This window comes from Callorhinchus milii, unplaced genomic scaffold (genome assembly GCF_018977255.1).
Source record: "Callorhinchus milii isolate IMCB2004 unplaced genomic scaffold, IMCB_Cmil_1.0 Scaffold2, whole genome shotgun sequence".
Lineage (NCBI taxonomy): Eukaryota > Metazoa > Chordata > Chondrichthyes > Chimaeriformes > Callorhinchidae > Callorhinchus > Callorhinchus milii.
Window position 1 is genome coordinate 49,373,432 of NW_024704743.1, and position 26,473 is coordinate 49,399,904.

A 26,473-nucleotide genomic window follows, 5' to 3' on the forward strand; every position below is an offset into this window, starting at 1 on the left:
CGATGGTTCATGTGGAGAAAAACACCAACGACAACTTGATGGGCCAAATGGCCAGCTTCTGTGCAATAACATTATACAATTTTATGTAACATGCCTCCTACATGATATTACAAAAGACACAATACAATGGGGTCTAAAATGCTGGAGCTGAAACCTGGATTTGTAAAGGATCATAAATCCTGTATCGAATGGTCCCAGTAGGCTAACGTACGGCATGTCCACCTGGGGTAACTATGCTCCAAGTGGCTGGTGTGACACTTGTGCAGTCACTGGCAGGATTCGATCTTTATGATTATTTGCAAATGCCATGTTCTTTGCCACACATGCTTTTTTTTAAGTGCTTTTTTTTAAAAAGAAAAAACTGTGAGCAACTTATTTTAAAAGGAACAAAACCCTTTTTACTGTCCTCTACGAAGGTCTTTGTTAAAAGTACTTCATCAGCTGAAACAGATGGTAATTACAGTCATAAAACGTATACTAAAGGAACAGAATGCCCCTAAAAAGTTGAGTTAACATTCAATTTTCATACAAACCATTTACATCCAAAGCCACTTATAAAGTACCAACAGCTGGTTTTAATGGATCAGGAAAATGAAATATATATATATAAAAAATAATATAACATTTCATTAGGTAAATAATCAGACAAATACAACAAAAGGAAGCTTTGCAAAAAACCTCAATGTGCGCTCTTAAACTCAATAACCTTTGCCTCAATATTGTTATTTTTATTTAAATGGCCTTGAAAATCACCAGCAGGGCAAATTATTCGCAAACACAGTCGGACGTGTATAAACATTTAGAAAATCACTCTACCAATTGGGTTCAGGAACCAAAGACACAGGATAGTCTGATACCAATTCTAAGCCTACTTATTTTGCAATGAAGCACATTATCTCCATCACTATTACCTCCAACAGCAAAATTAAATTTGTAAGGCATCTTTCACATTGGAAAAACGTCCCAAGGCACTGAACAGTCGGGGATCAGGACCCGAGCGTGGCGGGGCAGGGTTGGGGTGAGGAAGGGCAGAGAGGTAGAAAGGCGGCTGAAGGCACAGTCGAAAAGGAGGGTCTTGAGTCTTGCTTTGAAGGAGGCAAGGGAGGGAACATGGCAAAGGGATTGTGGGATGGAGTTCCAGAGGGTAGGGGCAGAGAGGGTGAAAGCCCGGCCGCTGATGGTAGGGTGGGAGACCTGGAGCAGGCTGGAGCCTGCTGAGCGGGAGGAGTGGTCAGGTTGATAAGGGGTTAGCAGGTCAGAGAGGTAGGAGGGGGCAAGGCCATGGAGGGCGTTGAAAGTGAGGACTAGGATTTTGAATTCTATCCTCTGAGGGATGGGGAGCCAGTGGAGCCGGGCGAGGGTGGGGGTGATGGGGTCATGGACCTAGTGCAGGAGGAAACATGAATTGCAGAGTTCTGGATGATTTGCAGCTTGTGGAGGGAAGATTTGGGGAGGCCGACAAAAGGGGAGTTTCCGTAGTTAAGCTTTGAGGTGACGAATGCATGTATGAGGGTTTAGGCGCTGACACCATCAGCATCCAAGGCTGCACTCTCCACCTCTCAAAGCAGTCAGGAACCTCGGCGTTTTGTTCGACCCTGAGCTGTCCTTTCTCCCTCACATCCGCACCACAACTGGCACCGCCTTCCATCACCTCCGGAACATCGCCAGACTACGGCATTACCTCACCCCTCACGCTGCTGAAACCCTGGTTCACGCCTTTGTCACCTCAAGGCTGGACTACGGGAACTCTCTCCTCGCCGGCCTTCCCGCACCTCCCTCCACACTGCAGGTCATTCAGAACTCTGCAGCTCGTGTACTGTCCCGCACCAGGCTTCGGGATCACATCACTCCCACCCGCGCTCGCCTCCACTGGCTCCCCATCCCCCAGAGGATCGAATTCAAGATCCTCATCCTCACCTACAAGGCCATTCACGGCCTCGCTCCCTCCTACCTCTCCGACCTACTATCCCCCTACCTACCTGCCCGTACCCTCCGTTCCTCTGGCTCCGGTCTGCTCCACATCCCCCGCCCCAACCGCCCTACCATCGGTGGCCGGGCCTTCAGCCTCTCAGCCCCGAGGTTCTGGAACTCTATCCCCCAGTGCCTTCGCCGCCTCCTCCCTTTCCTCCTTCAAGGCCGGTCTCAAAACCTTTCTCTTTGACCGTACCTTCAGCTCCCCTCTCGACTCTCTACCCCCTCCTCGCTCCCTCCCTTCCCTCCCCTCACCCTGACCATTTCCCCCCTGCTCGGGTCATGACCCAACTGTGCAGCGCCTTGGGACGTCCTCCTGACGTGAAAGGCGCTTTATAAATGGAATCTTGTTGTTGTTGTTGGCGGCCTGAGTGGTGAGGAAATAGCGGAGTCGGGCAATGGTGCGGAGGTGGGGGAAGGCAGAACGGGTCATGGCACAGATATGGGGGAGAAAGGATAGCTGAGGGACGAACAAGTCGATCAGGTTCCTGACTGGCTTGGAGAGGTGGAGTGTGAATCTGTGGATGCTGATGCTGCCAGTGCCTGATGTACTGGCGTGAGCAAATCAGGATGGCCTCGGTCTTGCTGACATTCAACTGTACAAAGTTGGTTCTCATCCAAGACTTGACATCAGACAGGCATTCTGTCATGATGTCAGTTGTCCTGGAGTCCAAGGTGGAGGCAGAGAGGTGGTGTGTTTCATATGGTGGTGATGATAGAGGGGAAAACAAGTTCGAATATGTGGAGGGAGGAATGGGTATGGGTCGGAGTGTGATGGGGAGAGAAGGGGAGGGAGTGGCAGTTGGGAGGGCGGAGGCAGTTGAACGGATCCAGACTGCATTCCTCATTACACCGTGCTTTACAAACATGTGCTTGAATGTACAAAATATGACCCTGGTTGCTTCACTAAAACTGATTTATTGAACACACAAAGACTTTATAAACAGCCAATCACAGAACCCTCCCACATCCTTTAGCCCCAAGCTGAATGATGTTTTCAGTTGGAAACTCTATATTTTTAAAATTTAGGCTTGCATACAGTTGGTTATGTGGATTTCCAATTAAACTGTTCTTCCTTCCTTTCCTCTCTTCTCCCACCACCCCACCTTTTGTACTTTTAACATCTAAATGAGTATCACCACGGTGACAAAGTGCATGTAGCAGTGAGTACACACACATTATAAAATCAACAATAAGTCATAGAAATATTACACCTAGGACACAAAGCACAGCTGCTAAGATGACTGGAGAGTTTCCATTGTAACAGAAATCACACGCTAGAGTGCCCACCAAGGTGCACAAACACATACATTATATCCAATACAATCCTTACTCTTTTTTCACATCCGTATAAAATGACATGGGTCATCATTTTCTACAATGTGCTTATTTTCCGCTCATAGCCCTTTATAATCACGGAAAATATGACAATACTGTTAGCTTACTCCCAGTTTCAGTTGTGCTCTTTCCTTCATGTTACATTCACGTTGTCTTTTATGAAATGCTGGTAGGTTGAAGTCTGTCCTCATTAGCAGATGGAGCACTGCTGCAATTGTAACCTTATATTTCAGCCTTTGGTTTCGGGTGGGTGAATTAGAAGCAAATCTTCAAGCTGGAGAGCACGAAAAATAGAAGAGCAGCTTTTACCATTTGTAGAAACAGGAGACATTTCAACCACGTCAGAGATTCCAAGCAGCTCATCTTGAAGAATCGATCCATGAACGAGCATCGCACACAGATCAGTCGGAGCTTCCATATTTCGCTGATGTAGTATTTCTCACAGGAGAAAGTCACCATCTACCAACCTGACGTCATTCTGGGTGAGAATGTCCAGAGTTCACTTGAAAGCAGAAATTTGCAAAGCCTTTTCAATACATTCTGAGGCACTTTTCTTGAGCTGATTATGATAAAGAGACTTATGCCACTGGAATGATCACATAATGCAAAACTAACTGCAGAAATGCCCTTTGGTATACACCGGTGTCTACAAATTGATCAATTATCTGACAGGACTTAACTAATAGCAGCAATGCCTTTTTAACTTTAAGAAGAATTGTAAACTTTAAATAAAAATTAAACAAATCTTTATTAAGCGTTTATAGAACACTAGGCGGAAAATCCATTTTCTGGATTTCTTTTTTAAAAAAAAGCTCTCGCCTACAACAGCAACAACATCTTAAGTAACATTAAATGAACTTTTTTTCCACAGAACAGCTAGAAACATTAAATATGCTTTCATAAAATAACCTTTAGAATCTGGTGCAGTCAGAATAGACACTGGGAAGTCAATTTAGCTGTCTTATTCAGTGTCAACAATTGGTAACAAAAGCAAGGTTACCTGAGCAATTGTTTATTTGTATGTGTTTGGTTCTTTAAGTGCCAATATAGGCTCAAACTGATGAACGTCACTGTTTTTTCTCCTGCTTTTTCCAACATTCGTGTCCCACCTGATTCAGTATAGAAATACAGTCCATCTCAACCCAAGTGCTCAGGTCACAATAACAAATATATAACAAATATGCCTCAAACAACTTCCTACTGATCAGTTGCAAGACTAATAAAATCAGAAATAAAGCGTCTTTTGCTCAGCATCACGCTCTTCAAGACTTTCTGTATAATGGCCAAGTCTTGGATGTCACGGATCATTCCCAAAGTAATATACAAAAATTAAATGAAAATGCAGCACAAACACCCCACCCACACCTTCGTTGAGGGGCTGTCAGTTAACATGGCTACTTGGCTGCAGCTCCCGCCATTTGATATCTTAATCAAGTTAAGTCCTATATCATGCACTGTATACAGCACATGGCTGTACTATAGCAAGCACTATCATGCTGCATATAGTACAAATGCAAGGATTATTATTTACATGGCTGTTCAGACAGCATTACAAAAGGTGATGGGAGTGAGTGGCACGACAGGGGCAGCCTTGGAATCCTGACGATATTTACAGATCTGTGGTTTGATGGATTGACAAAATGTAAAAAATGTAAATGTAAAATCCCCACTCCTTGTCGCACTGCACCACTGTCTTGTAGCCACACACCATGAAACTAGCTAGTATCAGAACAGTTCACCTCCCGTGAAATGTACTCTTAAAATTTGCTTCACACGAACATTGTCAACAGACAACTCAACACAAACCCCTTCTCCTCCCCAAAAAAACACTCCTGGGATATCTGAATGAATATACAGGATATTTCTACGGCTGATGAATTTGGTCCCATTAGATTTAAAACAACCAGTCTGTAACATGAAAGCAGCCTAAGAACACATTTACAAGCAGCTCTAAAAGAAACTCAGAATATTGATTATTAATACTGGTGGGCCAGATAAGCAATTGTTACACAAGTCACCACAGCTGCAAAAGCCAAGGCAGTCCAAAGATGTGGCAACGGGATGTCAAAGAAGCGATGCGCGTTGTTCCCATAAAGTTCCACAAAGGCATCCTGTAAATAAAAAGAGAGAGTGAGTGAAGAAATGGTTCTGTACCCAAACCCAAATCAAGTCGACAGTTCAGTAACTGTGTGATTAAGCTGTGGGAGAGCAATGAAACAGTGATGAAACTTGTCACATGTTAATCTATGCCTAAAATCTCAGTAAATGGCTACTGTAACAGCTGACTGACATTGGACACAGATATTATGACAATTTCCAGATGCTCCAGTAGTTCCTCAATGTAAAGCCATTCTGCCTCTCACAGTATAAAGCACTCACAGCCAGATAAATATGGCTTCAACCTGCCCTGAAACCCACCCAAAATCTAATAATAATAATCCTTGCATTTGATATAGACCTTATCAAGGCCTTCAAGATATCTCAAAGCACTTCACAGAATATACTGTAACGTGAATTGACTGTATTTTGTGGGCGAAACGCAGCAGCCAATTTCGCACAGCAGTGTTCCACAAACAGTCATGGATTGTTTGACCAAATTATTATTATTATTAAGGGATTATTACCCCTGGGAAAGCGATCCGCCAATCGTCTAACAACTGGGTTCCTACTTACTGCTAGGTAAACAGAGACGTGTGGAGTAAGGAAACTTGTCCAACGTTTCATCCTGCCCAGGAATCGAACTCAGGTCCTCTCACTTGCGAGGCGAGTGCTCTAACCACTAAGGTAAGGACACTAAGCTCCATTATGAAAGACATTGCATTCTACTTAAACATGTTGAAAATATAAGACTAAAACTACATACTTAGGATGTTCTTGCCTACATGTGGGAGAAGGGAATGGAGGGGCATGGGAGGGAGGGGATTGGGAGGTTTGGCCGAATGGTCTGTTCCCATTTTGAACGTTCTATGAAATTCTGTGTAATGTGCAATACATCTCAGAACCAGCGGAGGGCGTAGTATATCATGAATAAAATCTTCCAGATTTTTAATCATAAGGAAGATTTGGTTGAAAAAGACCCTTTGGCCCATTAGATCTCAGCCTCCTAGGATAGTCATCCTACTGAGCTGCCATTGCCACAATACATGATTCTTGGAGCCCAGCATCCAGACCTCAACTCCTCTTCCTGGTAACCTCTGGGATGCTACCCCGGTGAAGGGCGCTATATATATGCAAGTAGTTGTTGTTGTAACCCATTCCCGTCTCTAATTATAAGCCTATTAGACAGACTATTTGTGAGTTCTTGGAAACTGAATGTCATTTCTCCATTTTAATAAATATGGGATGTACATACAGCATTTAAAGAAATAAATCTTGAACAACATGATGGAATTTGTAACTTCCATTAAAATAACCCCCACCCCCCTCAAACGTACTGAACAATTTGTGGGCTTTATATTATCAAAGAGGTTTGTGCAGGATAAAGTACAGACAAAGTAGTAGGGGGGAAGGGGGAGGGCAAGCAGGAGAGAGAGAGAGAGAGAGAGTACAAGTACAGCCCACAGTGGCAAGAGAAACAGAGGGCACAGCCCAGAACGGTGGTGAAAGAAGCGAGAGATAAGTCGTGACTGATCAGATGGTTGCTATGCACTGCCCACAAGCCACAGTCTTTCCTGATAGCCTGACGGGATGTCAGTGGCAACCTGAAGCCAGAAGCCATTGTTATTCCGTGGTCCAGTATAAGTCTAAAGCTCCAAAGCAGCATGTTATAATGTGCTCAATCTTTACATTGTCAATTCAGACAGTATAGGAGATAATAATTCAAGCAGTTCAGGACTCAAGATTTGATGATTGATGCATTTTAAGACATCAGAAATGATTAAAATCTATAACAGGAACAGTCAGGGGGAAACGTTAAACACATCAAATCTGATACTGAATTCTATATCATATTACCTCTTGTGTAACCAAGACAAAAATTGTTATGGTTCATAATGAAAGTTTATTTTTCAATAATAACAATAATACTGTGGTTACAGTCAGTATAGTGCTTTTCACATTGGGTTGATGTCCCAAAGAGTTTCACAGGATATACTGTAAAGTGGATTGACTGTGAAGCACTTTGGGACATTTTCCTGACATGAAGTCACTCTATACATGTAAATCGTACTGTGATTATCATAACTCTCATCCAGAAATCTTAAGAAATGCCACAAATTAAACACAGTTATATATTTTACACACATATACACAATGTCTGCTGATGGAGCTTATTTACTGCTCTGGTACCTCCTGTATGAATACTAAAAGCAGCAATTCTGAAGCTGGTATTGACACAGACACAAGGACATCCATGAGAGGAACAACATAAGAACTCACAGGCAAAGTTACGGTCAGTACCTCTCTGACTAGCTCATCCTCTATAGGTCATCGTGTCACTGATAAAGGTTTAATGTAAATGTTAATTATTAATATAACACAACCATTCAAACCAAATGATTGTGGATTACATGAATAAAATCTACTCTCTCTCCCTCTGGAGATACAACTGATATTAACTATATAATTAACAATAGGATCCTTGATTTAGTTACTTTCACTGTGCAGTATCATAATAATCTTTACATTTGGTAATATGCCTTTTACATGGGGAGGACATCTCAAAGCATCTCACAGGATATACTGTAAAATGTAGTGACAATGTGTATTTTGTGGGCAAATGCAGCAGCCGATTTATACACAACAATGTTCCCCACAAACAACTATGGCCAATTTTACTTGGGTGATTGTTGGCTAGGACACTGGGAGAATATCCTTTCTCTTTTCAAATAGTGGCATGGGATCTTAAATACCCACCTGATGGGACCTCGGGTTAATGTCTCGTCTGAAGTACCTCCAATAACGCAGTGGATACCAACACTGAAATGGAGTGTCAGCCTAGTGAATTTGTGAATTCAAAGTCTTGACATGGAACTCGATCCCACAACCTTCTGACTTGGGGGTGAGAGTCAGTCTGATCCCCTTTGCTTTCCAATGGACAGCGCTCTGAGACGCCATCCGGCGTGGAGGGCGCTATATAAAGTTATTGTTGTTGTTGTTGGACAGCTTTTGTTTTAGACAGGTTCCTGTGGGATTCACCCACAGGTCAAAGGATTTGTTTCTTTTTAATCTCGAGCAAATATTCAGATAAGGAGTTTGTGGTCAGGGGGAAAAGAAATGTCATTTGCTCAGTCTTTTATAAATTGTCATTAAAAGCCTCTCCAAGGAGCAACCAAGAGGAAATGACTATCGTTTCATGGGTGCCAGCCCCTCCAGTACTTCTCCCAATTGTCATACTTCTGGTGCAATGTTATTTGATTGGAGGGTGGGGGAGAGAGAGGAGGCTAGAGAAGGTTAAGCCCATCTTGTATACTCAAGCACACTGCCAGTAGCAGGGGACGCTGAATAATAATAAGAAGCAGCATGGCAAGCTGATGTTTCCTCTCGCTCGACCAGGAGCACCGAGGTCAAGATCAATTCCTTTTTTCAATAGAAAATTTTCCTCTCTCTTGTTATGAACAGGTTAAGACGTCTCCCCGTGCTCTTGAGCCTCTGCCAATGCTGACCTGGACTTGCAAACAGAGCTGAGTTCAGCACAACCCCTGGTGGGTTTCCCTCCTCTGGTGTAGTGACCAGCCTCCAGTTCACGCATAATAATTCATAATATTTGAATTAGTCCCCTATCATGTCTCTGAGATGCCTCAAACTCACATTTTGTCACACATCCTGACAAAAGCATGGCTGAAATGCAGAACGACAGGCACTACTGTGGTGCGACAGCTTTGAGAGACAGCAATGAGCACAGGACTGAGCTTTAGGGCACGTGTAGCCCATGGTGTATAACTCTCGATTCAGGTTAGGAATCATTTATAGAATACTTCACACAACAACCACAACAACAGCATCTGAGTTATCAGTGTTCCTAAGTAAACGGAAATTCATTGTAAAACTTATAATAAAAGAAAATAATCTTTCCAATCATCAACACATGCTGGAGTAGGAAGTGGCCGTGCTGGTGGTTAAACGGTCTCATTCAAAAAAAAGTTTGCAACCCATGTAAATAGCGTAACTGGCAAATGATTTAAACATTTGAGAATTTCATTGAGCAAGTGGCTGTGCTGCTGTATTATTAGCAATGGAGGAGGGTAAAGCAAAGCAAAAAAGGAAGCAAGAACATCCTGATGAATTTTAAAATGCTGAACAGCTGGTCAGGAAGCGACTTTATTTGCCTGGTTATCTCTATTGGTTTAGCAGGATATCCTTGCTGTATTGTGCTGAATGAAGCAAAAGCAAGGGTTCCATTTGATGAACGGGAATGCCCTATTGTTTTGCCCTTTTTTTAATAAATACACAACTTGCATCTGTCAGATCTGTACCACATGCTTCCAAGCTTAAGACTCCAGGCTTTTGAAGAAACTAAACATTTCATAATATGAACAAGGAAGAGGAACAGCACAAAAAATGGGAGGAGGGGTGGGGGAGAAGGTAAGGAAGAGTTGAAAAGTTAAAGAACCTGTCCTTCAGTGCTGGTGCCAAGGGATATGTAAAGTCTAAAGTCATGTTCTACATTTAACCAAATACAATAAGGGCCTATTATAAAAATACAAAATAATGCTCCTCACACCACGAGTCTAGAAGATAATAATAATCCTTGCATTTGATATAGCGCCTTATCACATCTTTGAGATGTCTCAAAACACTTCACAGAATATACTGCAAAGTCAATTGACTATATTTTATGGGCGAAACTCGGCAGCCAATTGTGCTCAGCAGTATCCCACAAACGGTCGTGGATTGAGTGGCCAATTTATCTATTTTTGAAGGGATTGTTACCCCCAGAAAAGTGATCTGCCAATCAAGTAACAACCGTGTTCCTGCATACTGCTAGGTGAACAGAGGCGTGTGGAGTAAGGAAACTTGCCCAACGTTTTGCCCTGCCAGGAATCGAACCTAGGTCCCCTGCAAGTGCTCTAACTACTGAGCTACAGGACTCAATGATGCACAAGCTCTTGGAGCGATGATGGTCAGTTCCATTTCACAAGATCAGTTTGGAAATCATCTCCTAATTCGTAATGCCACTCCCCATATCCTCCATTACTTACCAGCTGCACTGAATAGATTGCATGGAAATATTCATCCTGCCCCATTGACACATGCGCACTTGCAGGCTGAACGCAACGAATTGCAGGAAATGTAGTTTTGATCTGTCACCGCATGCGCAGAAGAATTTCACTTCTAGTGATTTAATACAATTTCAATACTTGACAGTAAGTGTGCACATGGCAATGGTTAAGATGCATTGAATCCGAGGGATGTAGTCTTGAGCTGTCACCGCATGAACAGTTACCAACTGCAGTGATTACATATGCGTGGACAGGGTAGATTATTGATTAAAAATCGGATCTTTCACAAATTATACAAGTTTAGTGTAACTCAGATTACGCACAAGTCATATGAAATGTTATGGTCCTGAATGATACGACTTATGGGAGTTTTACTGTGAAGGAGTGGAGCGCCATTCCACGCAATTTCCCTTTCTTTGTCAGGACTAAGACAGCTAAAAGCATTACATTGAGCACTGGGTTACAATCAGATTAACCCATGGTCCCGTACGGCAGACTGCAGCACCATTTTACCTTGTGAGAAATCAGGGACAAACATGTATTGACGTCTAGTGGCCACATAAAAAACAAAGAAGCAAGTTAAATTTTAACCCATTTTTGCAGTTTGTATCTGTAAAGTGAATAATGGATATCCATTCTTATATTTGCAAAGGGAAACTCGCTCACGGTTCCTGTGGACACAGAACTCAGTTTAAATGCACTTTCTGGGTGTAGAAAGAATATGTCCGGGTTCTTTCTGGAGATACGATTATTTCCATGCAATCCATTCAATGCAGCCGGTAAGTGTGGGAGGATAGGGGAGTCACATTACAAGTTAGGAGATGATTTTCTTATCTTGGTTACAATCACCCTTTGAGAAAGGCAAGATCTAATACTTTACAGAAATAAAATATAGCCAATGGATTTTTGTTTGTATCTCACAAATCTGAATTTTCCAAATATACTGTAAATGGCCAGATCCTCACAATTGTGGGCGAAACGTGGCAGCCAATTGCGAACAGTAGTATCCCACAAACAGTCATAGATTGAGCGACCAAATTATTATTATTTTCTTATTTTTTGAGGATTTATTACCTCCGGAAAAGCAATCGACTAACAACCCACTTACTGTTAGATAATAAAGGCCTGTTGAGTAAGGAAATTATTTAAAGAAAGGAAAGGTTTCTTTAAGGAAAAAATGTTTCATCCCGCCCGGAAATCGAACTGAGAATGCACTTTGGAAGCAGTTTAATTTATCCTGCGTCAACTGAGAACCACGAGTTCTATGTCATGCGCCATCAGCTGACTCCCCCAGGTTTGTACAGGAATTACAGAACCAAATGTCCACAAACTTCTTTTGTTTAGGTCAATACAAGGAAGTCTCAATAGCGCAACTTTTCTTGCTTTCGTCAATTCTTCAAGTGTAGGGATGGTGCAACAGAACTCGTGTTCAATGAGACCTTTGGAAATCATGAGCCAACTTGGTCAGGAGAAAGTCATGGAGACAACAAAAAGTAGCCTCGTTGTATTCGTGAAGGAGCCATGCCACCGAAGCATGTTACTGTAAAAGCTATGTACCAATGAATATTACAGTGAGGCTACTGTATTTCTAGAAGTATAGAAGCAAAACCCTGGAAACAATTTGTGTTTTTTTGAATCCATACCAGACCTCAGAACTGCGACTGTGACTGGGGAGGAAAAGAACCCAACAACAACTACTGTATAAACAGCATTTATTTAGCGCCCCTCACGCAAGGTAATATCCCAACACAAGTCAATGTCTACATAAATCACACAGAAACTTTTTTTTGCAAGCTTATGGTTTTACAATTACATTAATGAGTTAATAAAAGATACATAGTGCTGCGAGTGTCTAATCTTTAGAGATTGGACACCATGTAAACCTCCTTATCACCTCTTGAAGTGTCTGATAGATTTGCAAGGAAACAAATTCATAAGACGAGTCAGATGCCTATAATGCAGCTACATGAATGAAGATTTTGCTGTAGATGATGTTGACTTAAGACAAAAAATAACAGTTACTGGAAGAAGTCAAGTTTCAACAACTTACACTTAATTGGTACCTTTCAACTAGGGTGATATATCAAACTTTCCCTGAAAGACAACGAATTTAAAGAAGCTGATGACATGTATGTCAGTGAGACATTTAATGGAATCATTTCACCAAAGGAAACACACTCAAGAGTTGTGATGCCCTTTTTAACCTTAAGACAAACTGCTGACCTAGAAGGAAGTATTCAGAGCCGTGTGTCTGTCTTATCTACCGGATTTTCACACAGCACTATACAGCCATCACATTCCTGTTGTACTATTGTTTGAGTATAAACAATTTGAGTATGAAAACACAAAACAAAGCAAAAATTCAGGTGCACATTGTCCTAACAGGGAAAGATCACCTTGTACCTTTAGGTGCTGTACATTAAACCCCCAATTAGTGACCCAGTCTTGTAACGCACACCATATCAAAGACTTCCCTAATTTTAGTTAAGTTTATTTCGGAGCAGCAGTGTCATGCAACACTTGTGATTTTCAACATGTCAATTCTACTTAGATTAATCATCATGGGATACATTGAGCCAAGTGCTTCCCAATGGAGGAGGGGCAGAAAGTTCTCTCAAACCACATTTTGTATCTCTCTCATCATTCAGATAGAGCAGCGTTGACAGTAACCTGGGAGCAGATCAATCTTTCCTGTTTTCTCAACAGCCACATAAAGATGTCAATATAGACATAGTGAATACTGCAGGTACTTCACTATGCCTTCCAGATTCTCTATTGTAAACAGATGAAACACACATATGCATAGTAATCTGTATTGCTGACACCAAACTATGTGCTGACAGAAAACTAAGTGCAATTAAAATAAACTTACTGCTTTGCCCAAAGTAAAAGTAGCAATCAAATAGCATTGTGCATTGTTTCTACAATACTTTTCCACTCTACTAAGAATCAAATTAGTGCAATCAATTGATGGCATTTTGCACTATGTCCTTGATGCCCTTTCCCAACTAAAATCTGCTCTCGCTGGAGGGAGAGAGGCTTCATTCAGCTCTTCGACTCTATGCATTGCTGAGCTGCCAATCTCATGGAAGGAGTCAGGCACCTTCTGCAGTAAGGAAGAAAATCCATTACAAAGCAATCACTCTCCACTCTTCTCCACAATACTCAGCACCAGTTCGGGGATGAAGGGAGGTACTGTATCAATTGAAAAAAACTTATTAATGTACATTTTTGTGCTGCTGCTGATTCATGAAGTAAATGTCAAGGCTGACAGGAAAGAAGCATTGTTCCCTTATCAAGTAGCTGTCAGTTACTCAGCCATTCACATTCAATATTCCCACAATTGTCATGTGGGACATTTGGGTCCACATGTAAGGCTATTTGAGTTTCAGCACCATTTATATTGAAACCATTGACAAAAACAGCACAAGATTCCCTTCATATCACCCTAAGAATTTCCCCCTCTTATGAACAGCAACATTATTAGTGGTACAGAAAAGAATCTTACAGCAGCAGAACAGTGAACGAGAATGGCAAAATCCCTCAACAGGACCTCTCCGACCTCTTGACCCCATATCAGCCTGTCCACTCCCTCCGCTCGGCCGACACTGATCTGTTTCAGGTCCTCTGAACTTCCTGCCCCACCATTGGTGGTTGGGCATTCAGCATCTCTGCCCCCACAGTCCAGAACTCTATCCTGCAATCCCTCCGCCTCATCCGCTCTCTTGCCTCCTTCAAGTTCTGTCGAAAGACCTTCCTCTTCAACTGTGCCTTCGGCCACCCTACCACCTTCTGTTCCCTCCACCCCTCTTGACCCCAACTCCCAGCTCAGGTCCAAAAATCCCTGACTGTCCAGCGCCTCTGGACGTTTTTCCAACGTGAAGGGCACTATACAAGTGTAATTTGTTATTGTTGGCTAGGTTTAACACATAAAAAGGTTCAATGCTTAACGTGTGTTAATAGAGTAAGTCTGCAAGGGGTTTACCCTGTCCAAGGTCTTCTTTAAAAGCATTCATCCTTGCAATATTGAATTAAAAACAAACAATATACTACTGCGCTGCTCAAAAAAAATTCATGCCATCCCATACAGTCAAATAAAAACAAGCATTTGATTGTTTTTGTAAGATGTGCGTTGGCATGTCAGAGCAAAATCTCCCTTTTACTGCTTTTTCTGTGTTGTAGAGCTGTGAGGAGTGGGGGGAAATGTATGTATTCATTTGATAAGAACAACCCAAGAGCTGAAAGTTCATTTAGTTCATCCACTCACCTCCTGCTGAAGTTCGTATTGTTTATTTTTCCACAAGTGACATTTGAGAATGATGGAAAAATAAAAGTAAAATGTTATCAGTAACTGGCATGTTACAGCTGAAAGCAGGATGGAATAGTTCCACCTTTTGCATTTGGAGGTTATGAAAATTGATCCATGGTAGCATTACTGTCTATTAAAACAAACACTGACGTACAGCTTGCTCAGATCTTTGGGAATTCCTGTATTAACACAAACCCAACGTTAAATAAATTACAGACAGGAAAACAACAATCCCTGTGGATACATTTTCCATTACTACCTTTACTGCTCTTTAAATTGGGACATAGATTCTCTACCTGTGTGATGTTCATACATGGTGTTGGAAAACTGTAGCTGCCAGTTTAAAATGGCTTTTCAAAAATATGGTACTGTGAATTTTAAGGTAGGTTTCAATTGGAAGGTGGGCAGGTAATATTATGAGGTTGAGATTAATGTCTCCAGTTCAACTGGACACAATTATGACAAGTGTGCAAACTATATACAAGTGAAAGAAACTAGTGTTCACAAGACCTTACATTCTGCCAGTCCACGGGTGGATTATGTACATTGTATAGAAGAGAAACTGACTGATAATGTATTTGTGCGAATGCCTTCAACAGAAGAGACATTTATTTAATCCTCCAGAAAACTATCCTCGCAGTATACTAGGGATTAAACAGTACTGAGTATACAGAGCCTCAAGAACCCATAGTTCACAAGTTCATGCCACAGTTTAAAGACTCATATTAGTTAAATGCAAAAAATAGCCCTAGCACTTTAAAATCTCTTTATAGTAGCTTCGACAGGAAGAATTGGAGCATAAACATTTAAGGTGAGTACTCACGAGTGCTGAGCATGTTTTTCGAGAAACATAGTAAGGTACAAGACTAAACCCGGTGTATACTAAATCCTAGATTTAAGAATCTAAACTTTTCTGCAATTCTCCAACTTTAATGGTGGAGGTTTAATTTGAATTAGGAGACTAGTTATCCAGCGTTGCTCACATCCCTCTCAAACACATCACACATCATCTGTTGGAAATTTCCGTTCTCAACATGGGTATTGTGGAGGGTAGAGAGAAAAGACGTGTATGTAAACTTTGTTGTTTTGCTTCCCTGTCCCCAAAGCTGAGATGAGACCACTTTACCAGGGGCAGAATACACTGGGACTTACAGTGTCTGAGCTGCTGTTAGAAAACAGAAAAGGATTCAGAGATGGGATTAAAGCTATAGTTCTCAACTTTAGAAACAGGTGTAAAATGGACTGCAGTTCTGTTCAGTGTTTACTTTTCCAGAGTTACATATATCAAACCAGGTCTCATTTATAATCTTCTGAGTGACTATCACTCCTTAACAAACGACACTTCACAGCTGTGTTAAACTATACATATACCAGGGGGTTTCCAATAGTCTTCGGCCAATCACAATCCAACCTTGTTCCTCTAAAGCTAGCACAGGAAGAGAAGTAGACTATTCATTATACAAAAAAATGATTAAAACCTTGCTTTCTCAATCCTACACTGAAACACTATCAAACTGTAATATTTGTGCAATGATCAAGCTTATAAGTTATAACAAAGGCCAATGCTAATTGTTATCAAAGTACAATGTGTGTATCATGCACCATGTTACGCATTGGGGTTAATATTGCAAGTCAAGTTGCCTAGAGTCATCTTAAGACAGCTCTAACTACCCTAATGCAGGTAGGAATTCCCCCTCCCCAACTCTATTACAACAACAACAACTTACATTTATATAGCGCCCTTCAGGTGGGATAGCGTCCAGGAGCGCTTTTAGACAACAAAGGACCAAACGACTGGGACATGAACGACTGCCCTGCTCAGACAGTCTTTGTAGCAATGGCAAGAGGTCTCGTACTTTCATTCTATTGCACACTTTCACTGTGTCCTTCAACTATATCTCTGCATCAAATGAACCTTCAACTGATACATCCCCTCCCTCCGCTATCCAGTCCCCACTCACTACTCAGACGTGAACACAGTTTCAAAACAAAAAAAAGTTGCTTATTCCCTCCAAGTGCTCAATTGGTGCAAAAAAATACATAGAGTGAAATTGCCACACAGATAGAAGATTCCTGGTTGGTGCTGTGCAGGACAGCAACAAGGAAACCTGTGGATAGCAATCATTTTCCCAACCTTATCCAGCAACTCTGAATCCCCATCTGCCCAGTTGAGATCAGATGTCTCAGGGCAGAGCAGCATTCAAACCTGCAACCTCCTGGACTTCATAGCCTTTATGCAATGCTGTCAGAGGGAGCTCATAACAAAGACTTTTTTAGAGCAACAAAAAAAATATTGACAGCCAATTCACCGACAAAAACATTTATGACTGCCAAGTTAAACCGCAAACCTCACAATAACTAAATCAGATCAGGGGAATTTTTAGAATTGACTTGATAAACTTGGGTTAAAAAAACAGTCCCTTCAGAGTGAGTACAAGATGACTGATCTCCACAGAGTTGCTGAAACTGAAACCTCACTCTGAAACCATGCTGCACATTCTACAATTAAAACAACCTACAACAGATTGGGGAGTTTCCAGATAAATATTGAAGTATCAGCTACAAGGACCAGTCTGGACTTGAACTTGTAAGCACTGAACAAGTGAAATACGTTCTAAGGCATTTAGCTAAAACAGTTACAAAGCATTAAGAGAAATATCAGTACAAATGAACAGCAAATGCTTGGGTGAGATCCTGGAGGGAAGTTGGCTCTTTCATAATCCAGCATGAGACAGCGTTCAGGAGAAGAGGCTCCACATGTCTGTATCACGAACATTCACAGGAGTCATTTGGATGAAGAAAGCCGTGTGGTCTGTCTCATCCTATCCCTCCAGAATATCGACTTGACCACTTTCCCATTGCAGCAACGGGCTAAGTTTGTCGGAGTTCTGTAGCTCAGTGGTTAGAGCACTCGCTCACAAGCGAGAGACCTAGGTTCGATTCCCAGCAGGAAAAATTTTGGGCAAGTTTCTTTACTCCACAGGCCTGTTTATCCAGCAGTAAATAGGAACCCAGTTGTTAGTCGATTGGCGGATCACTTTTCCGGGGATAAGAATCCCTCAAAAAAAATTTAATCACTCAATTCATAACTGTTTGTGGGACACTGCTGTGCACAATTAGTCTGCCGCATTTCGCCAACATACATATACAGACAATTCACTTTACAGTATATCCTGTGAAGCACTTTGAGAGGTGTCGAAGACGTGATAAGGCATTATACCAAATGTAAGGATTATTATTATTATTTCTTAAATTAGTTCAGTGTCCTCACCTCCACTACCATTCCTAGGAATCCATTCTAGCCATTAAATATGCTTTGTGAAAATAAATACTTCTCAATGTCTGACCTGCAATTGCCTTGTACAAGCCTGACCTGTGTCCTCTTGTACCTTTGCTGTGGCACAACAAAATTTTGTTCTCGATTTAATTTCTCTTTTCATTATGCATACTGTATACCTATAATAAGGGTCCCGCAGACAACTGTAAAGGCTGAAGAAGCACACGTTATTGAATAATTCCTTAGAGTTTATCATTTTAACACCGGGATCATCCTCATTGTTCTCCTCCATTTCTAGGGACTGACCTTTATGAACCAGAACTGTACGCATTACGTAGCTCGTACAGTTCTGGTTGCTCCAACATATACCAGATGTATGCCTTCGGGGCATCTGAACTTGGCATTATAGCTCAGCACCCTGTTTGCTTTGTTTGTTGCTGATTCAAAAGGTGAAGCAAATCACCTAGCAATCTTATGTCTTCTTTAACCTCTTCAATGATCCCATCTATGCTAAGACCATCTACCTCTAGCTTGGTGTTGTTTGTAAATGTCACAGCCCTGCACTGAATGTGCAAATCCATCCAACTTCTCCCGCAACTAATGCTTCATACAATGAAGTGAAATTCCCAACAAACAAACTACACGAGAAATAAGTATTCCAGATGGAAGAGGCTGACTCCAACGACACGCGTGGCCATGTAGGCAGCTCTCGCTGGTTTGGGCAGGAATCCTCTAGTATTCAAGCTACTTTTACTATACTAACAAAGCCATTGGGTCAGACTTTTGTAGCACAAGGTTGAGGGTGCTCTGAACATTTTGAAGATAATGGAAGTTTGAGAGAATTGATTATGAAAAACTCTTTCTGCTGGTAGAGGACTCAGACAAGAGGACATTAATTCAAATAGGTGCCTACAAATCATCCTTCTACTCCAAGATAATCTTGGAAGCAAAGGACAACCCCAGGCTCCTATTCTCCACCACCAACCGGCTCCCCCATCCACCCTACCACTCCTCGCTAATTCTTTCCTCAAGCTCTGACTGTGAGGAGATGTTGGATTTCTTCGAGTCCGAAATCGAGGGGATCTGTTCAGCTGCCCTCCCAACCGCCACTCCCTCCCCTTCTCCCCCCACACACTCTAACCCCTACCCAACACTCCCTCCACATTTTCAAACCTGTCTTCCCCTCCTCTCTCATCACAACCATAACCAGCATGAAACACACCACCTGCTCCGTTGACCTCATTCCCACCCCTCTCCTTACCTCCCAGCTCCACCTCCTCACCCCTCTACTCTCCAGCACCATCAATCTTTCCCATTCATCTGGCACCATTCCCATTCCCCTAAAAACAACTACAATCAACCGCATCTTGAAAAAACCTTCCATGCTTTCTAACTACCGCCCATCTCCAACCTCCCTTTTCTTTCGAAGGTCCTTGAAAGAGTTGTTGCTTCCCAGCTTCGCTCAATTCCTCTCCTACCACTCCCTTCACGAGCACCTCCAATCCAGTTTCAGTGCTGCTCACAGCATGGAAACTGCTCTGGTCACGGTAACAAATGACATTTTGTCCATCTATGACCAGGGCTCTCTCTCTGCCCTCGCCCTCTCTGCTGCCTTCAATATGGTGGACCACTCCATCCTCCTCCACCGCTTCTCCTCAACCTTTAAGGTGCTGTCCTTGAATGGTTCAGGTCTTATCTCTCACACCATCTCCCCATATCTGTGCCATGACCGGCTCTGCCTTCCCCCACCTCCGCAATATTGCCCAACTAAACCATTGCCTCATGCCGCCGAAACCCTCATACACGCATTTGTCACCTCAAGGTTCAACAATGGAAACTCCCTCCTTTTCGGTCTCCCCCAATTCTTCCCTCCATAAGCTGCAGATCATCCAGAACTCTGCAACTCGTGTCCTCTCCGGCACCAGGCTCCATGACCCCATCACCCCCATCCTTGCCCTGCTCCACTGGCTCCCTCAGAGGATAGAATTCAAAATCCTCATCTTCACTTTCAAGGCTTGCCCCTTCCTACATCTCTGACCTGCTGACCTCCTATCAACCTGTCCGTTCCCTCCGCTTCCGCTCAGCAGGCTCCAGCAGCCGGGCTTTCAGCCCGTCTGCACCCACCCTCCAGAACTCCATCCCAAAATCCCTTTGCCTTGCTCCCTCCCTTGCCTCCTTCAAGGCACGACTCAAGACCCTCCTTTTCGATCATGCCTTCAGCTGCCCTCCTCCCTCTCTGCCATCCCTCATCCCAACCCTGCCCCCAATGCTCAGGTCCTGAACCCTGAATGTTCAGCGCCTTGGGGCGTACTCCCAACGTGAAAAGCGCTTTACAAATGTAATTTTGTTGTTGTTGTTACATAGGGTTCGGTAGAACTTCTCCCAGAGAGGTCTCAGGGAATGGAATGATTCGCCAGAGGGTGGCTGGTAGAGCAGAGACGATTGGGCATTTAAAAATAAATGAGATAAGCAGGATATTAGAGGGTACGGGGAAAGAGCAGGGAATTCGGATTAGAACAGATGGCTTCTTGGAGTGCTGTCCAAACCTTCAAACTGTTAACCTTGTTTCTCTGTGGAAACTTGATTCACCAAAGTACACTCGACCCCTCAAAAAAAGATTATGCAAAGGTATAGCAATAATATTCCACAATTTATCGAGGTCAGTGGGCAGACTCAAAGTGAAAGCGTGCAGTGGATATTATGAGTCATACAATCTTCACTTGCATTTGCATTCGGTGAAATCCCTCTACTGAGCTCAAATTAGCTACGAGTGCACCACCTTTTTAGCTATGTCCTATAGCGACAACCCTGCTCTAAATTTAGACACCTCTGCAAATTTCTCAAGTAGATTCAAGCGTGAGAATTCTGGGTGCAGATCATATCTGTTCCTGTATTACTGAATTACTGGTAGACTAATTGATTTCAGTTAGATTTTGAGAGTTTATTATGGAAATGCCGGAAGCCAGATCTGTGGTCTCTTGACTACAATATGTTTGAGTACAATCTTTTGCCATGTTAAAACAGGATAACCACTGCAAAGCAAATGAGAAATCACTGATGAGCAACTGAATTACGGGCAGAATAGTGAAACCACAAAAAAGTGCAATGGTCTTACAGTAAACTGGTTTCCCATTTTAACAAAGTGCCCCATGTTTTTTTTTAAAAATCCCCAATCTCTCATCCAATCCAATCCAATCGCTGACCACCTGAGTAATTCCACAGAGCCTACATCTTAAAACATATTAAAGTTGCAAAGATAGATCAGGAAGTCTAAAGTATGAAACAAAAATAGAAGTCGCTGGGAACACTCAGCAGGTCAGGCAGCATCTATGGAGAAAGGAAAGTGAGTCACGTTTCGGTTCCAAGACCCTCCGACTGACTCACTTTCCTTTCTCCATAGATGCTGCCTGACCTGCTGAGTGTTCCCAGCGACTTCTGTTTTTGTTTCAGATTTCCAGCATCTGCAGTATTTTGTGTTTTAGTCTAATGTATGAGTTTGCTGGGGGGAACAGCACACTTGGCAAAATGTACCACACATTATATTAGCAACTCCCCACCACTTCCCCAACATTTTGGGGCATAGCTATTTTTATGCTGGATTTAGCTTGTATTTCTGTGTGTGGTGGCAAACCTGACCATCCTGGTACATTGGGAGGCGATTGAGACTCAACTTGTTTTATTATTGGATGTCACTTCTCTCTTCACAGGTTGTTTCCCTCCTTGGCCTGATGGCTGTCAGCGGGGGCTGTATGACGTCATTTTGTTACACCTGCGATGGCATCGCAAGCACATAGACGTTAATGTGTAAGCAGCGGAATCACACTGGAGCTCGTGCCCATGCAAACAAACACAAGGAGCTTTCACAATGAAGGCCTTCAAACTAAATACAGTCTAGCTCCACTATGATGAGGTGGTTGGGGGTCCATAAAAGTGAGATAACATTTTTCAAGTGACCCCGGATATGCGAGTGTGTTCCAAAACACGTACACCAGGTTTCACCTTCCAGCAGCGTTTACCTCAAGCTCACTATTCTACATGGTGGGAAAGGCCTATACAGGATGACTTGTGACGTGCCACAGCCACCTTGATGTTCTCAGGGTCCAATCCAATGCTTGTGTTTCTGTGTGTGATGGCAAACCTGACTACCAGCACAGACTTGGCATATTGGGAGGCGTCTAAATTTAGAGCATGGTTGTCGCTATAGGACATAGCTAAAAAGGTGGTGCACTCGTAGCTAATTACTCAACGACAACTGTCGAATCCAGTTCCTTGTGAAGGACTTTGGTAAATAATGCACCTGCTTTGATGCTGATCTTCATTAGAAACTACTTTATGTCATACTCTTCTTGAGCTCTTTTTGTGAGGTTGGCAAAGGGCTATTCTCCTCAGGTTCAGCAAAAGTTTCAAAAATGTGACCTTAGATACAAGTAACTAATCATGATGTCTTGTAACCCTATATACAAGTAACTAATCAGAATATCCCCATCCCAAGTTAAGAACCTATTATTATACAGTGAATGTTGATGCACACAGAGAAAATACTGTACCTTGCTCAGTCTTTTAAAAGTAAATGACTAACATTTAACTGATTACAAAATATCTACAGCATCAATTATTGAAAGCTCTAAACGTTACCTCAAGATCTCACAACTTTCCATGGTATTTCAACAGCCCTGTAGTCTCCAGTTTAGAATGGTTTCTAGTTACTGCAATGCACTCAGGAATCCAATATATTTTCTGATCAGTTGCCAATGTTAAGCAAACAAGCACTGAAAAACAAATGTCAAGGCTTCCAGCAGAAGACCTCATTCTTAGAAAACACTTCCCACTCCCTCCACAAGTGTTTCCAAGGCTATTAAAAAATAATGGCCTATTTATATTAGAGGGATACATCGAGCAGAGCTTCTGGAATGCTGGTACCTGTGGTGCTGTAGAATTTATGAATTTCCGTTGCGAAGCAGATCAATGTGGAGTTGGTTGTAAGTCACGAAGGACAGCTTTTGTTTCCTGGTCATGCACCATCCCCAACTGTCTGGGGAAGGGATTTTCAGTCTGGCAATATAAGGACCACATCGCTGCCTGTACAGGCGGGCTAAGCAGAGATCAACACTGGGTTCACTTATATTTACAAACAGATGTACTGTTGCCTCTGCAGAAGTCTCAAGAAACACCCCTCAAGGCAAGTCTCAGATTCTCCAGTGATGTTCTTGTTTTATTACATCGCTACTGACAGGGATACATGTTTATAAGCAGGACCACTACACCACTGACAAGTCACAAACGATTCCTAGGGGCAAATTATATAACTTGCCTATTATTAATCTTAAAAGAATAAATTGACTAGTCTCTTCCTTCTGTTTTTTTTATAAACAAAGAAGCATCACTAAAGGCACGTGTTTATTTTTCTATCTTTGGCAAAACTAATTCTCTATGATGCCATACAGACACCTCTGGAAGTCTGCATTTGTATTATTTTGTTTTAGAAGTTACCGCAAGTGTTTAATGCATTTGATATGAAGTGCAATGCACAAACCAACAGCGCTGCTCCAGGGTTCAGTCACACTGGCACAAAGGTGCCAGGAGTGACTTGTGATTTGAGCAAATACTAGTGCATTATAAAGAACAGCTCCTGACTAATTTCATAATAGTATTAGTGTTCATATTACACTGTGACGTTGGAATTTCTTGAACCTGAAATGTCAAAATTGTCATTTCAAATACATTAATAATAATAATCCTTGCATTTGATATAGCGCTTTTCACGTCTTCTAGACGTCTCAAAGAGCTTCACAGAATAGACTGTAAAGTGAATTGACTGTATATTTGTGGGCGAAATGCAGAAGCCAATTGCGCACAGCAATCCCACATTACTGTATGGTTAACAATAAAGACAAAAGCTGAGCCCATTTACTTGTATATGCAAACACATTAATAATGATAAATAATAACCTTTACATTTGGTAGATCACATTTCATGTCAGGTGGACATCTCAAAGAACTTCTCATAATTTTTCTTTTATATTCACCTCTCTTGGAAGAATTGACTCCATGCTAGAATACAGTTACAGGGAAGCTAAAATGACTATTCTTCAGGTTTGAATATAAACAGTGAAGGATATTTCGAGGGTGCATTGCAGGCAAGCATACACAAGTATCCATAGAGATGACACTGAGTAACTATCAGGAGCGGCAATCCTGGTTAACGCAGCGCAATGAGGACAATTCTCTTTTGTAACGATTTAACAGTGAGAATGCTAATAAATTGCCATCCCAAGATACAATTCCTAGTATAGATACTGGAATCATTAAGTGGAAAACAAGTACAAAAGGTCACCAAAGCTGATAGCAAGTTTCTCATTTTCAATAAAGTGATCTCTTAGCTAATTAGATAACAAGATCATCACGGCATCTGTGTGTGTGTGTGTACATGCGGTGGGGAGAAGGGGAGGCTGCAAATTCTGGAGGAGAAAAGGATACACAGATTTCTATGAATACTTCAAAAATACCAAGTTGATTTTTTAAAATAATTCATGAGGTCTTGATCATTGCTGAAACAAGAGGGGCAAGAAGGAAAATGTATAACGGTCGGGGAGGGGCGGGAGGAAAGAGAAAGTTTTGAAAGTGGAAACGCTGAGGTCAATTGTGGTGCTCCAGTCACCTCACTAAGGATAAGATAACTCAGCCCTGGGGATCACATCTATGTCCTTGAAGGTCTGCACTGCTCAGCTATTTACTGAACGTCACAGAACACTGAAGGAACCTACATATTCTTAATAACTGATATATGTACCAATATCCAAAGCTTTACTTGAGGTATAATCTTATTGCATTTTAAAGTCCAAGCCTAAATAAAACTGATACCAGGATAAACCAGACTCTGAATACCCCACATAAACACACACATACCCACATCTCCTCATCCCCCCACCCCCACCCTGCTCCGCCCTGTCCCCAAATTGTCAATAACAAGCTATTAATAACTTCATTTCCTATTCCTTCTAAATACAAAAACAAATCCATTCCATCTGGTAAATGGGAGTCTGGTGCTGTCCCAAAGAATACAAATGAAATTACAAATTGGGGTTTATTTAAAGCTTTTAATGATTCATTGATTCAATATTGCAACCATTTGGTTACTGCGTTACCCAGTGTGGATGGAGCAAAACTAGTCATCTCCGAGTAAACATGATCTTATGTAGACGTTGGGGCAGCAGGATACAAGTCAGTTGTTTCATAACTCGACAGCGTAATCAGGAACAGGGAACTCGCCTGCCCTGCTTAACCATAACCTCTTGCCTTTCATTAAGATTCTTTAGCAAATGTGCCAACCCACAGATTCTGACTGGATACAGTGAAGGGACCTATATACTCATCTGCAAACCCTCTTGACTGCCCAGCGCCTTGGGACGTTCTCCCAATGTGAAATGTGCTATATAAATGCAACTTGTTGTTGACGTTGTTGTTCCTGGACAATAAAATTCTAAATATCCAACTCAACTGAAAAAAAACATCAGCGAATAAAATACGAGTACAGAAGTTCTTGAAATATCAACAGGTCTAAAGGGGTCTACAGTTTCTGTAGCTAACTGGTTTGTATGTTTTCCAACTTAATCATTGGGTCAATGGGAAAGACTCGATTACTGTATTAAACTATTGAACGCCAGGATAGATTTATGACCAACATCAATTCATAAAAAGGTCAACCCTAAACCAAATATCAGGTTAAAAAAAAGGCAATAGGAACCTTGTTGACATCTCTACATAGACACTGAACCTGAACAAGTCAGCTCGAGCTTGGTACTTAAAGGGTTGTGTTGTGGCATTTCTGCGATGAGGCTGGATAACCCTGGGTTATATATCTTCAATCATATAGAGCTGAGGAGGTGAAGGAGTGATCAGATTCCTAAAATTAATGAAAGGAATTGAAAAGCTAGACAGGGTTTGATGCTTCTCTTCAGTATAGGGGTCATAAATAGGGAGATATACTGCAAACTTAAAATTAGAGGTAAAAGTGAAATTAGAAAATAATTCTTTGCACAGAGTAGATTAAGAGTAAGTGAAATGTAGTGTCCCAGAAGGCTGGAGATGCAAATATTATTGAGATGCTTAAAATGCAATGCAATCTACATTTTTATAGTGTCTTTCACATCAGAAGAATGTCTCAAAGTGCTTTAAGCGCTAAAATTAATGTAGGTAGCTAAATGAGAAGGAAGGATATTACGAGATATGGCGAAAAGTGGTTTAAATTATGCCATGCTCTAATAAAATATCTTTGACAGGATAAATGATGCCCTTTTCTTCCTATTTTCCTAGAACTCTCTGGCAATGTTGCTTTAAGACTGGCAGCTAGGTGGCACACAAGAGCAGCCTAGTACCAGCCTGGCTCAGTTGGTAGCACTCTCACTTCTTGGTAAGAAG

At 41.9% G+C, this 26,473-nt stretch overlaps 1 protein-coding gene across 1 annotated transcript in view; it reads right to left on the reverse strand.

The window, feature by feature from the left end:
• Positions 1-2,873: 2,873 nt before the first annotated feature.
• Positions 2,874-26,473, reverse strand: part of bcl2a (BCL2 apoptosis regulator a) — a 69,625-nt gene continuing 46,025 nt past the window's right edge. The window contains exon 2 of the mRNA XM_007900541.2: positions 2,874-5,420. Coding sequence (XP_007898732.1) covers positions 5,286-5,420 — 135 coding nt within the window. The 3' untranslated portion in view covers positions 2,874-5,285. The remainder of the gene's footprint in view (positions 5,421-26,473) is intronic.